Source organism: Dendropsophus ebraccatus, chromosome 14, assembly GCF_027789765.1.
Source record: "Dendropsophus ebraccatus isolate aDenEbr1 chromosome 14, aDenEbr1.pat, whole genome shotgun sequence".
NCBI classification, from domain to species: Eukaryota; Metazoa; Chordata; class Amphibia; order Anura; family Hylidae; genus Dendropsophus; species Dendropsophus ebraccatus.
The window spans coordinates 10007546-10022770 of record NC_091467.1 but is presented as its reverse complement, the minus strand read 5'-3'; the positions used below and the strand labels follow the sequence as shown (position 1 = coordinate 10022770).

At 45.1% G+C, this 15225-nt stretch overlaps 1 protein-coding gene across 1 annotated transcript in view; it reads right to left on the bottom strand.

Annotated features, from left to right (window-relative positions):
* Positions 1-3112: 3112 nt before the first annotated feature.
* Positions 3113-15225, bottom strand: part of GGT7 (gamma-glutamyltransferase 7) — a 29953-nt gene continuing 17840 nt past the window's right edge. Inside the window, exons 7-15 of the mRNA XM_069952928.1 lie at positions 14192-14385; positions 11635-11722; positions 11383-11510; positions 10712-10800; positions 9389-9541; positions 9180-9297; positions 5942-6079; positions 4803-4902; positions 3113-3992 (exon numbers count right to left, since the gene is read on the bottom strand). Coding sequence (XP_069809029.1) covers positions 3829-3992; positions 4803-4902; positions 5942-6079; positions 9180-9297; positions 9389-9541; positions 10712-10800; positions 11383-11510; positions 11635-11722; positions 14192-14385 — 1172 coding nt within the window. The 3' untranslated portion in view covers positions 3113-3828. The remainder of the gene's footprint in view (positions 3993-4802; positions 4903-5941; positions 6080-9179; positions 9298-9388; positions 9542-10711; positions 10801-11382; positions 11511-11634; positions 11723-14191; positions 14386-15225) is intronic.

Below are 15225 nucleotides of genomic sequence, written 5' to 3'. Positions count from 1 at the left end.
GCTACAGGGGGCATCGTATCTGGCTATTGGGGCATAGCTGGCTACAGGGGGCATCGTATCTGGCTATTGGGGCATAGCTGGGTACAGGGGGCATCATTTCTGCCTATTGGGGCATAGCTGGCTACAGGGGGCATCGTATCTGGCAATCAGGATATAGCTGGGTACAGGGGGCATCGTATCTGGCTATTGGGGCATAGCTGGGTACAGGGGGCATCGTATCTGCCTATTGGGGCATAGCTGGCTACAGGGGGCATCGTATCTGGCTATTGGGGCATAGCTGGGTACAGGGGGCTTCGTATCTGGCTATTGGGGCATAGCTGGCTACAGGGGGCATTGTGTCTGGCTACTGGGGCATAGCTGGGTACAGGGGGCATCATTTCTACCTACTGGGGCATAGCTGGCTACAGGAAGCCTTGTATCTGGCTATTGGGGCATAGCTGGCTACAGGGGGCATTGTGTCTGGCTACTGGGGCAATGTAATGCAGCTACAAGGGAGAATTATTACTTGGGAGGGTGGAAATAACCCCAGACCTTCCTCATGTCCCATGTCCGCTCAGTCCAGATCGGTGGCTCAGATGGAACACCACCGTGGCCCCTGATATTCTTCTGTATATTCGTGTGCATTCCTATATACATATCTGTGTATATACACGTGTGTGCAGCAGTCCAGGGCGAGCGTGTTGGATTAGAGAGACATAGCAGGACGCCATAGGCTGCAGCCAACTTCTTCAGCCGGCGGTAATCAAATGCAGAGTGGGTTCTAAGTCCGCTCATCTCTAGTGATGACTTATCTCTCTGAGAACAAAGGGGTCGGGCAGTGAAATTCCATCAAACCCGACACCTATCTCCACCAGCATCATCTGTCAGTGGAAATTTGGGCGACCCCTGTACACTTTGCCCTGACGGCTGAATGTGTGTAATGTGTATGGGAGTCAGTAGTCTCTTTGCAGAATTATAACAGCCGCTCTCACAGTTTTTCGTCTCTTTGTGGTGCAGCTGCCAGGGTGTCTGGGTGATCGCTACATCGTCCGGGCAGCCCATAGAGGATAGCGGCAGTCTGCTGCGCTGCTCCTATTCCATGGAGCGACGGCAGGAGATCGCTGCTATATTAGTCGTTTGTCTTTTAACATGTTGAAAGACAAACGACTGTAACGATCAGCCGACATCATTCATAACGGCTAATCGTTGCCTTCTATTACATGGAGTGATTATCAGCTGCATCGGCCGAATATCGTTTCGTGTAATAGGACCTTTAGTCTACGACCTTTTAGGGCCCGTTTACACAGAAAGATTATCTGACAAATATTTGAAGCCAAAGCCAGGAACAGACTATAAACAGAGATCAGGTCATAAAGGAAAGCCTGAGATTTCTCCTCTTTCCAAATCCAAAAACGTAGTGTGAACCCAGCCTTGCTGTTGATGGAAGTTGCCTCCAGAGCTGCACTTCTCTCCCCTGGTGACCCAGCTACATCTGCAGCAGTAAATCACCAAGGACACCAGGACCACCAGCCAGGCCCTGTGTGACTCTAGGCCCAGTTCTATACCCCTTCCTGCAGTTCCTCTTAAGAGATCAGTTCTGCGCAGGTGCTGACCCCCAACAGCAAAAGGAATGAGACTATCCGGTCTGGACCCCACAGCAGTCATATAACCTGAGACTCAGATACGACCAGACACAATGGTTTTTTTTTTTTTTTTTTTCAATACAGATTTTTTATAGATTTGGGAACACAAATTGCAAGTATTTAGAAACCACACAGAACCCCAAGCACTTAGTCCATGGCAGCAGCTGAGAAGAGGAGAAAGCGTTTCATGATCACAGGAGAGACAGTCAGTATTCTGGATTCATGCAAAACAGTGATCTTACATTTGGCACAAGATAATCTATACGTATGGTCCTTCTCCAGACGAGGAAATGACACGGAGGGGGACACCATGTGGTTTTACCGGCTGACCCAGGATCAACAGACCACGGTGCCCATCTCTTTTTATTTTTTATATAGATTTGTAAATTACCTCTGTTTAAAAATTTCCAGTACTTATCAGCTGCTGTATGTCCTGCAGGAAGTGGTGTATTCTTTCCAGTCTGACACCAGTGCACTCTGCTGCCACCTCTGTCCAGAGCAGTAGCAAATCCCCATAGAAAACCTCCCCTGCTCTGGGTAGTTCCTGACATGGACAGAGGTGGCAGCAGAGAGCAACTGTGTCATACTGGAGAGAATACACCACTTCCTGCAGGACATGCAGCAGCTGATAAGTACTAGAAGACTGGAGATTTTTTTTTTTTAAATCGAAGTAATTTATAAATCTGTATAACTCTCTGACACCAGCTGATTTTTTTGCCAGAGTTCCCCTTTAATGCAGAAGTGACATGTACAGGAGGTAGCCTTTGGGCACTGCCTACCACGCAGAAAGATCTTGAAGAACTGCCCCTGATATTGCACAGCGGCATGTATACACTTATAACCAGCCCCACTGTGATTACATAGCACATGAAGCTTACACAAAGAGAAGTGGCACTGTGGCTTAGGCTAAAGAGACATCTTTTCATCATAAAATGTGCAAATACCAACTTTTTCAGTGGATTTTTTTTTTTTTTTTTTATAAATCATCAAATAGGTGTTGTTCATATTAACAGTGATCAGTGTTATACGACTAATAGCGATCAGTGACTGTGTGTAAAAATAACAAAATCTACTCTACCAATCTGTCCAACCCTCTTATTGTGAACATAGCCCTGCAGGTAAAGGAAAGTTACAACAAAAAAAAAAAGTTAAAAAAAAAAAAAAAATCTCTGTTTAAAGGGGAACTACAGTGATTTTTTTTTTCCTTTTCAAGTCAACTTGCATCAGAAAGTTATATAGATTTGTAGGTTACTTCTGTTTAAAAATCTCCCGTCTTCCAGTACTTATTAGCTGCTGTATGTCCTGCAGGAAGTGGTGTATTCTCTTCAGACACATTGGTCTCTGCTGCCACCTCTGTCCATGTCAGGAACTGTCCAGAGCAGGAGAGGTTTTCTATGGGGATTTGCTACTGCTCTGGACAGTTCCTGACATGGACAGATGTGGCAGCAGACTGGAAAGAATACACCACTTCCTACAGGACATACAGCAGCTGATAGATACAGGAAGATTTTAAATAGAATTAACTAAAAATCTATATAACTTTCTGACACCAGTTGATTTGAAAATATTTTTTCCTCACCGGAGTTCCCCTTTTTTCATAACTTAATCCAAATAGTAAAAAAGTAGCTCCACACATACCCCTGGACTCATCGCTTTGTCTTCCCCCGTTCCCCCCCTCCCCTTTAAGTGCTAATTCATATGAAATAAATAACTTCTCCCTCCAAGAAGCCTCTAGCGATTGAAGAAGCCTCCCCCGCCGCTCTGTCTGCAATGAGAGACTAGACAGGCCGAATTACAGTCCCCTATCGGCTCCGTTTATAGGGAATTATGAAATTTTGGCAAAAATCTTTGATTTTTCTGGAAAAATTCACGCAATTGTTTTAGTTTTTATGGTGAAGACGAGGCGTCTCTTAAAGGGAAACACCGGCTTTAGCATCACTTTCCTATAGCTTTTCTATGAGCCAAATGAATGTGGATGCTCCATGATGTAATTCTCACAATATGTCAATCTGAGAACCTGCTGTGACCGGTCGTCCAAGACCCCGGAGACTGGTCACAATGTGATTTGACTGGTATAATCTGGAGCTGGGGAAAGGGACGGTTATTGGTGTGCGAAGGGCAGAGGTGGAAATACCCCATTAGGGACGTTCAGGGGGTCATGGCGTGAACGTCCGGGTTATTTCTTACATTCTGACCAGGTGTCAGCTCACAAAATGGTGGCGGCTTCTGCGTCAGCACTTCGAGGGTCCTTGATGCCAATAATAAGATCATTGCTCCTGCGGGAACCGTGGACCAGAGATAGGATGTGCGTCCGGTCTAGCTGATGTCCTCGGGATTCCAGGTCCTGGGTGTCGTTTTCAGGGAAGTCACCTAATAAGGAAGGAGGGAGGGGGGATGGTTATCTGGAATTATCGCTGCTGAAAAAAAAAGAGGAACTGGTCGTGTTGTATAAACGTTACATTTACCGTGTTGTTTACCCATCAGATTAAGAGCAGGATGTGGTAGGAGGAGGAAACTACTGGTAACCTGGAAATTTCACCTTTAATTATTTTTTTCTTTCAAGTCAACTGGTGTCAAAAAGTTATACAGATTTGTAATTTACTTCTGTTTAAAAATTTCCAGTCTTCCAGTACTTATCAGCTGCTGTATGTCCTGCAGGAAGTGGTGCATTCTTTCCAGTCTGACACGGTGCTCTCTGCTGCCACCTCTGTCCATGTCAGGAACTGTCCAGAGCAGCAGCAAATCCCCATAGAAAAAATTTCTGGCACCAGTTAATTTGAAAGAATTTTTCTTTTTGCTGAACTATCCGCTATCTATTTCTATGATCCGTGCCTGACATCAAATCCGTGGAATCAACAAATCCCATAGACTACTATTGGAGAATCTGCGCCGTGATCACACTCCGCACTAGGACTCGTGTGAATAGGCCAATAGAAATCAATGGGCCCTAATATTGGTTGTGATTGTGGATACACTATAGCGGGCAACTTTGCAGGACGTGGAAATAAGGTTAGAAAAAAAAATTGATTGAAATGGTTCCAATTACAGACACAACAACATGGCTGACCGTGAAAAATTAAACATACATTAAAGCGAATGGGAAAAGGCAGCGTGGACCCAGCAAGTCTCCTCTATGTATGTTAGACAGTGTATGTCGCCGACTGTGTCTGGTATACTCACTGTCAATCTGCAGGAAATTGGTCTCCAGATCTGGATGCAGTCGTCCCTGGGAGACACTGTCACTTAAATTTTTATTGAATGATAAGACGTTCAAGAGCACCTGGGTGTAAAAGAATAAGGGAGAAGGATTAGTGGTAAGATATGGAAGGAGAAAATATGAAAGCAATATCAGAATACGGTCCCTGTGATTGCTGCCATGGGGGGACACCACCACCTACCATGTGAGGACAAGGGACGTGAGAGCTTGTTCTTCTAATTCAGGGATGGAGAACCCGGGGCCCTCCAGCTGTTGCAGTACTACAATTCCCATGATGCCTGGACAGCCTCTGTATGGCCCCAGGTTTCCCATTCCTGTTCTAAATAATACTGGTAGAGCACAAACAATATGCTGTGTCTGGTACATGATTATTAAAGGGGTACTCCAGGCGGGAGGGCTTTTTTCACTATAGCTAGAGAGGGGGTGGATGAAAGCAACAACGTCCACTTACCTCCCTGGTTCCACCACTGGGTCCCGCATTGCGCTGCTCCCGTCTCCGGTCCCTGACAAAGGTGGGACCCCGCTACAGCTGCTGAATGGCTGGGCGGGCTCCAAACATCACAGCATACACCAGGAGGTGGTCAGAGACCAGAGCAGCGCAATGCGGGACCCATCGCTGGAATCAGGGAGGTAACTGGACGTTGTTGCTTTCATCCACCCTCTTCCCTGGCCATAGTAAAAAAAAAAAGCCGGAATACCCCTTTAAATATTAACGCCATACTATCCTGATGTTAGGCTATGTTCACACTTTTTTTTTTACAAGAACGGCCGTTGTTGAACAACGTCCATTCTTGTAACCAAAGAATGCACTGTGCTGTGCGCACAATGTAATGCACAACAGCCGCAGTTCCCCTACGGCCTTGGAAATAATCATTGTTCAAAAATGCAAGGCCATTCTCATGGCCGTACACTGCACTGATTTCAATGGCAATTTGGATTGCAGGCACACCAAAATGTGTCCGCAATCCAAATAAAAGAAAAGGACGTTCATCCGGTTGATACTGTCAAACAGCGGCCGTTGTTTAAACAGTGTGTGAACATAGCCTTAAAGTGGCTTTCCAAGTCATTCCAGAAGTAAAGTAGACCCCAAGTAGATTCATACCTGGGTGATGCCAGACAATGCTCGTTCCCCGTTGGATCCACCAAGAGATAGGTAAGTGCCACAAAGACCGTGTGCCGGCCTCACCACCGTGGGCAGCAGGAACGACAGGGGCCTTTTTCCCGGTTCAACAATGTTTTGCTACAGACAAAAAAAAAAAGAGGACTAATACTAAAAAGGAATAATATCCACAATGTAAACTTCTAAATGTAAATGTACTGGGCTGTACGCGGTCATAGGGGGAAATTTATCAAACATGGTGTAAAGTGAGACTGGCCCAGTTGCCCCTAGCAACCAATCAGATTCCACCTTTCATTCCTCACAGACTCTTTGGAAAATGAAAGGTGGAATCTGATTGGTTGCTAGGGGCGACTGAGACAGTCTCACTTTACACCATGTTTGATAAACCTCCCCCATAGAGTCCTCAGACTCTCTAGGGGTCCTATTAGATAAAGCCATTTAACAATTAGCAATAAACGATCACAAACAAACGTTTATCGTTAACCTGAAATAATTCACCCTATTATACAGAATGGTAATCGTTAGTTACTCCGATCATTTACTCCATCTGATCCCAGCAAATGAGGGAACCATGTGGGATTACACTGAACGATTAGTGAACGAATACGGAATTACAGCAAACGGTTTACAATGATTTCGGTGTCAGCACCAAATTTACGATGAACGATTCCTCATTGGTCGTTTGATCGTTGCTTGCATGGACATGAAACGATTACCGCTTAAATTTGAACAATATAACTATAATCGTCCCGTGTAATAGGGCCCTTAGACCTCTATCTACAGGCGTCTAGTGTAAGGGAAAGTTTCTTTTCACCAGGTAAGTGTAAGGGCCCTATTACCCAGAACGATAATCGGCTGAATCGGCCCTATCAGGCCAATTATCGCTCCGTGTAATAAACATAACGATCAGCTGATGACAACGATCATCGGCTGATCATTGATATAATTGTCGGACGCCAACCGCGCATCGCTACTTGTAATACCAGTGCGCGGCTGGCGGCTGACGATTTCCAAACTGTAAACATTACCTATCCATGCTGCAGGGCTCCTCTTGCGATGTGCTTCTCCCCGGTCCCACACTGCAGCTTCAGAGCGGCATGTCTCAGCTGACCACTGGCCTGGACCCCCGCGCTCTGAAGCTGCAGCGTGGGACCCGGTGAGAAGCAGAGCACAAGAGGAGCCCTGCAGCATGGATAGGTGATGTATAGAGTTTAAGTAAGGGCTGCAAGGATATCGGTAACGATGTCTGTGCAGCCCTTGTTAAACGATTATCGGGCTGTGTAATAGGCCCAGTAAACGAGTGCCGATCTAGCAGATCGGCGCTCGTTTACAGTTATTATCGGGCCCCCATCGGCCCCTGTAATAGGAAAGGCTTCTGACCTATGAGGAGAGGTGATAATGTATGATCACTTGGGGCACCACCAGAGGGACCACAGCTCCCCCATTCATCTCTATAGCAATAGAGCGCTGGCAATGACAAAGGGACAGAAGAGGAGAAGGGTGCGGCAGCCACCCAGGAACCCAGACAGTTTCTGTGTAAATTACTTTGCCTTTAAGGGTCCATTTACACGGAAAGATTATCTGACAGATTATCTGCCAAAGATTTGAAGCCAAAGCCAGGAACAGACTATAAAAAGAGATCAGGTCATAAAGGAAAGCCTGAGATTTCTCCTCTTTTTAAATCCATTCCTGGCTTTGGCTTCAAATCTTTGGCAGATAATCTGTCGGATAATCTTTTTGTGTAAATGGACCCTTCTGCTGCGTTTACACGGAGCGATTATCATTCAAATTTTCGCGATAACGATCACATTTGAGCGATAGCCGGCTCGTGTAAACACAGCGAACGATCAAGCGACGAGCGAGAAATCGTTCATTGTAATCTTCCAGCATGTTCTCAAATTGTTTTGGTCGTTCGCTGAAAATTTGCAGATCGCTTCGTCTAAACAGTCTTTCACCGATTCACCCTATGAGTGAGAAGGGCTTAAGCGACCTTAAAACGATCGCAATAACAATTTTTCCAACGATTTTTCATTTTGTCTAAACGCTGATCATTACAAAAATCAAACCGATGCTTTAAAATTGATAAACGATCATTTGAGCAAATTATCGCTCTGTGTAAACGGACTGTTAAAGGGATTATCCAGCGCTACAAAAACATGGCCACTTTTCCCCCCTCTCTTGTCTCCAGATTGGCTGGGGTTTCAAACTCAGTTCAATTGACGTAAATGGAGCTTAATTGCAAACCACACCTGAATTGGAGACAAGTGAGGGGGAAAAGTAGCCATGTTTTTGTAGCACTGGATAACCCCTTTAAGGAAACCATTCAGCACAATCTGATATAGCTCCCAGCCATGTGTATACACTCCAGCGGGGATTCCCTCAGCCTGCAGCACTACGTAAGTACTGTAGAATTCACGACTGTTGTAACAACAGCCGTGATTTCTGCAGAACTTATGTAGTGTGAACATAGCCTAAAAATGATAACAATTAGCTGAGGAGCGGGGAAACGATTGGTCCTCGGCTGATTGCATTTATCGCTATCGGCCACACATCTTTCTGTCTAAACAGGGGATGTGCGGCCGATAGCAAAAAGAAAGCGACAGCACGGATATGTATATATCCATACTGTCGGATCACACAAGCATTGCATACTTACCTAGTGCGCTGCTGTGTAATCCAGCATTGCGCTCTCCCATCCTGATTAGAGAAGTGCTAATCTCGTGCACACTCAGGTCCGTCCACATCCAAGTTTGCTGCATTTAATTACCGTTGGCTGAAGAAGTTGGATGCAGCCCAAGGAGTCTCCTGGAAAACATGGACACGGCCAATGGTTTGGAAGGACCCAAGTGTGCTTGAGATTCGCTCATCTCTACTCAGGGGCGGCAGAAGAAAAAGCCGGAGAGCGGGATGCCGGATCACACAGCGGAGCACTAGGTAAGTATACACTGCATATGTGATCTGAAACTGACAACATGGATATACGCATATCTGTGCTGTCAGTTTTCATGGCTGCATGAACGATAAAAGGATCGGTCCTGCGGCCCAGCTCCTTGATTTATTGTGCCGTGTATAGGCACCACAAATGAGCGCTGATCTCGCTGATCGTTGCTCGTTTGTGTCCATGCACGACCCCATGTCAGGCTGTGTAACCCGACCCTATCTCTAAGCATTTTATGTGCCTGGCTACCTAGTACTTGTATAATAATCTCTCAGTACTTACTGGGTTCGGAGAGGAGAGGTTGGTGCTTTTATTGCTCCAGGAAAAATCCAGGATCTGGCTATTGAGGAGGATCCCCGACGGGGTCATAATCATGCTGCCAAAGGGCCGATTCAGAGAGCTAAAATCATAAGGAATATAATAATAAAAAGGATTTATAATAGGGGAGTTGCATTATAGCCAAAAGATTAGAGACTTTACATGTCCCTCACCTGACAACAGCCACAATGAAGTCATCCGGACCGACCACTAAGGCTTGGCTCGCTGCTGGACCCACATGGAGAGAATGGAAGGGCACGTATTCTTTAGGATACGCAGCATGGAACTCATTGATCTTCTTCCGGAAAAAACTTGCTTCCGCCTTACTGACAGAAGAGAGCTCAGGTTAGGTCTAGAGATGAACAGAACTCAGGCATGCTGGATTAGCAGAGGCTGAAGAAGTTGGATGCAGCCCTGGGTAATCCGGGAAAACATGGATAAAACCTATGGCCTATGGCTGTATCCACCAGGACTCCTAAGGACTGCATCCAACTATCAAATGCCGCACGGTCAGACTCCAGCATGCCCGTGTTGCTTTAATCTCTAATACACACAGGGACCACTGCTTTATATACATATATGAACATAACATGCATGCTCAGGGGAACCAAATTTCTTGTTTTGGGTGGTTCAGATGATCAGGATAGGGATGTGCATTCTGAAACCACTTACTTGGGCACCCCTAGTTGTATCTGTGTAGTTACATCTATCCACCACTACGGTAGTTGTAGCTGTGTAATTACATCTATCCACCACTAGGTGGAGCTGCTGTACAGCTGTTTTTGTCCTCTGGACGACCAACACCAGTGTGAGAATATGACATTTGTCTCAGGCTGCCACTGATTTCCATTGCTCTATATATGCCCTTTGGCATTGCCCTCTTGTATATAACGTCACACACACACACACAGGATTTTTTTTTTTTTTGTCAAAATCTGCTGACATTTCTGAAGTCCGCTGACAAAAGGTTTAAATATTTTATGCTTTTATCTACTGGGAAAAAAATTATTTTATTTTATTTAAAATTTTCCTTCTTATTTGTTGAGTTCCTATGCATGATGTGCATTGTTGAGACACTAGATTATTATTATTATTTTTTTTTTACGTAAAGGGGCTTTCCAGAGTTTGCTGAATTCCCAGCTAGGGTGTACAACAGGAACATAAAGTTTGTTACAGCATGTACACTAGATAGGAAGTAAAGACAACAGAGCAGTTTGTATTAGATGCAGAAGGAAGACATGAATGGCCACAGAAAGGTAGTCATAGTAAGGCCAGGACTTTACTGCAACTTCCTGTAGTGATACAGCAATGGTGGGAAACCTTCAGTCCTCCAGCTGTGGCAAAACTACAATTCCCCTCATACCTGGATAGCCAAAGCTTTTGATGTCCAGGAATGATGGGGATTGTAGTTTTGCACAAGCTGAGGGCCGAAAGGCAGAAGCCTACTATACCTTCCTATACCTGCCATACTGCAACTTAACAATGGCTATAGTCACCTTAAGATCTCCGTCACATATCCAGCTACTGTGTGGTCAAAGGACGGGTCTCCTAACTTGCTGGCACAACCAAGGGCTATCTTAAGTGTCTGTAATGAAACAACAGGAAATATAGAAGTAAACACACTGGATTAAATTAATGTGTAGAAATGCTGTCCACGATGAAGAAAGGTTAAATATACAGTGGTGGAACTGCAAAAACAGAAAAGAAAATCAGATTAACTTGTGGCAGAAAGCTATGAAGATTTAAATATTGCTTCTATTTAAAAATTTCTAGTCTTCCAGTACTTATCAGCTCCTGTATGTCCTGCAGGAAGTGGTGTATTCTTTCCAGTCTGATGCAGTGCTCTCTGCTGCCACCTCTGTCCATGTCAGGAACTGTCCAGAGCAGGAGAGGTTTTCTATGGGGATTTGCTGCTGCTCTGGACAGTTCCTGACATGGACAGAGGTGGCAGCAGAGAGCACTGTGTCAGACTGGAGAGAATACATCACTTCATGCAGGACATACAGCAGCTGATAAGTACTGAAAGATTGGAAATTTTTAATAGAAGTACATTACAAATCTATGTAACTTCTTGACACCAGTTGATTTTTTTCTCTGAATCTTATAAAAGATTCACAACACTAAGCACAAGACATAGTAAATGAATTATAGTAAGGCCTAAACTTACCTCTGCTGTCCAGTGGAGGGCGCTGGCGCGAGATGTGTGCTTGGTCAGGTTTGCCCCTTCCAGAATATTGAGGGCACTTATAAGAGCAGGGCCGGCGTGAGGAGCCGGAGGAGCAAAGACAAGGTGACCTGTAAAGGAAACGGATAGTAGGCAATGTGTACGAGTGACTGATAGTAATGGCGGCATAAGACATGAGGAGCTGGTTACAGCCTGATGGGGTAGTGGGTACAGTCCACAGTACAGTATACATACCTTGGTATATAGTTTCTACAGGCTTTTCTACCGATGCGTTATAGTTAGTGAAGTCTTCTTCGGACATTACGCCACCTTGTGCATTAACCTGAAACAGAAAAAAAAAATTCTAAAAAATGTAAAGGGTGTCCCAGTATTTTAGCATTGATGGCCTAATCTTAGTATCAGACTGATGGGGATCCCACGTCTGGCACCCCAAGATCGGTAGGGGGCACTGCAGTCATTGCTAGACACAGCTTCTTACACTTGTGCTTGGTGCTACATGCAGCACTGACCCACTAACCTAAATAGCACTGAGATGTGGTACGTTGTACTATCGGGTACAGCTGCTGCAGAGTGTCAGGAAATAAAAAGAGCACAGTGCACAGGAGTCATTGGGGCGGTCCCTGGTGATGCCATTATTGGGAGATCGCACCTTGTCTGTGTATTAGATGAGATCTACTGGGTTTCTCCAAAAATATCACAGGGGCTTATATTATTTTTTCTCTCTGAAAAACGAGCTGGAGCTTATTTTTGGGATAGGTCTTGGAGAATATACCCCTACACTGTAACCCCATTCTATATGTTAGTCAGCCGCCATACTGTATGTCCCAATGTTGTTAGGCTCCTACATTGTAAGTTCCCATGTAGTTAGGCCTTCATATTGTATACCTCTCTCCCCCTCTGTAGTTGTTCCCCCATACTGTATACCTCTCTCACCCTCTGTAGTTGTTCCCCCATACTGTATACCTCCCTCCCCCTGTAGTTGTTCCCCCATACTGTATACCTCCCTCCCCCTGTAGTTGTTCTCCCATACTGTATACCTCTCTCACCCTCTGTAGTTGTTCCACCATACTGTATACATCTCTCACCCTCTGTAGTTGTTCCCCCATACTGTATACCTCCCTCCCCCTGTAGTTGTTCCCCCATACTGTATACATCTCTCACCCTCTGTAGTTGTTCCCCCATACTGTATACCTCCCTCCTCTGTAGTTGTTCCCCCATACTGTATACATCTCTCACCCTCTGTAGTTGTTCCCCCATACTGTATACATCTCTCACCCTCTGTAGTTGTTCCCCCATACTGTATACCTCCCTCCCCCTGTAGTTGTTCCCCCCATACTGTATACATCTCTCACCCTCTGTAGTTGTTCCCCCATACTGTATACCTCCCCCCTCTGTAGTTGTTCCCCCATACTGTATACCTCCCTCCCCCTCTGTAGTTCTTCCCCCATACTGTATACATCTCTCACCCTCTGTAGTTGTTCCCCCATACTGTATACATCTCTCACCCTCTGTAGTTGTTCCCCCATACTGTATACCTCTCTCACCCTCTGTAGTTGTTCCACCATACTGTATACCTCTCTCACCCTCTGTAGTTGTTCCCCCATACTGTATACCTCCCCCCTCTGTAGTTATGCTTCCATACTGTATACCTCCCTCCCCCCTCTATATTTCTTTCCCCATACTGTATACCCCCCTCTGCAGATAGCCCCCATACTGTATAGATCCCCCCCCCCAAGTAAGTAGTTCTTCTGTATGAGTACAGCCTTCACCTGAGGAGAGACGCCTAACAGGAATCACCTTGCATGCGCACTGAGCCTCTCTTAACCGTGCAAAGCAGTTACCTCAAGTGCCATAGGAACTGACCCCAGTGGAACAAAGCTACCGTAAAGAAAGGTCTACGTATTCCACTGCGCTGGGACAACTGGGAAACCTCTGGAGTCTGCTCAACCCAGATAGCAAGGCCTGGGGCTTGTATTACCCACCTAGAAGGGGTAGCTCGCAACTCAGGGGCGTAAGGCGATCAGGACTAGAAATGTGATTTGTGAGTACAAGTATTCTGTATTCTCTATTCTCTTCTTCTACCTCTACTGTTCCAGCAGAGTACATTTCTACATTGGGCACGGCCTCTCTGGCAACTCCTCTCCTCTCTACTGCAAAGCACCTTCTCAGTCCAAGCACCTGACCTCTACCTCAACTGTATACCTCCCTCCCCCTAAGGCCCCCATACTGTATAAGCCTCCCCCCTCCCCCCGTTCTCTCCCGTGTCAGGAGAGCTGTATCACTCAAGGCTGTGGAGGCAGACACAGACCACCGGGGCCCGCCCTGGTGCCTTGTAGTAAGGGTGATAAGTGGTTCCCTTTAAGCATTTCCTCATGTGTAAGCTTTAGGGCCCTATTCCACCGGACGATTATTGTTCAGATTAACGTTAAATCGTTAGAATCTAAAGATTATCGTTCGGTTGAAATGCAGTTAACGATTAACGACCGAACGAGAAATCGTTGATCGCTTTATAAGACCTGGACCTATTTTTATCGTTGCTCGTTCGCAAATCGTTCGCATTGAATAAGACATCGTTGGGTCGTTCGCAATAGATACGAACGCAATAGCGAATAAATAGCAAAGAAAACTATCGCAATTACGATCATAAGTAACGACTATCGTTCCATGGAAATGAGTGAACGTTTTCAGGTCTTTCGCAATAGCGGTCGTTTGAGATCGTTAATCGTTAACGATTATGCAAATGATAATCGTCCGGTGGAATAGGGCCCTTAGCCTTGGTGTGTGTTCATACCTCGTTCACCATCTCTCGCGTTAGGTTGCTTGAATAGAACGCATCCACCCCTCTTTTCGCTACATCATGCAAAATGGCCGCCAGGTCGAGCCTCCTGACAAACGTTCCCGGTGTTAAAGGGAGTCCATGCGGGAAGAAAATATCCTGGAAACTGTTTGACAGTTCTTCTTCTTTTAGGTCACTGATGGCCTTTGCTGTCAAAATGGAGACAGAGACATTCTAGGACCTGTTCTTTACTTATACAGGGATCAATATCCCCAATCCCCATGACTCATCGCTATTTATGTGATTTTAAAGGGGTTCTCCAGCAAAACATTTTTTCTTTCAAACCAACTGGTGCCAGAAAGTGCCAGAGATTTGTAATTTATTTCTATTAAAAAAGAAGAAAAGATTTTTTAATAGAAGTACAATACACAATTCTGGCACTTTCTGATAGCAGTTCATTTGAAAGAAATTTATTTAGCTGGAGTACCCCTTTAAGCTTATGATTATTAGTCTACACTTCACCCTGTTAGCAACAGATGAATATTTGTACAATCTATAAATCTAGCTCGGTCATCTACTCTATTTATGAGTGAAAATAAGCAGAAGTCATAAAAATAAGAAAGTTTAAGCCCAAACTAGTTCAACCAGTTCTACCTGGCATCGGGCACTGGCAAAAACTTGGGATTTCATTTCATTAGTATGTATTTAGTTGGGTAAAGTAATATTGCTCTGTAAGCTTTAGTACTATCATGCGGAGAGAAGGGACACCAAGCAGAGCTAAGATGGGGAACCTGCCGCCCTCCAGCTGTAGCAAAACTACAATCCCCATCATGCTTGGACAGCCAAAGGGAGGGGGAGAGCTTCATCCATTGTAATCTACTGGAGTCACCTGTCAAGTTAAAAGAGATGTCTGGCGAAAATTTTTATTAAAGTATTGTATTGCCTCCCAAAAATTATACAAATCCCCAATATACACTTATGACGGGAAATGCACATAAAGTGTTTTTTTCTCTGCACTTACTACTGCATCAAGGCTTCACTTCCTGGAT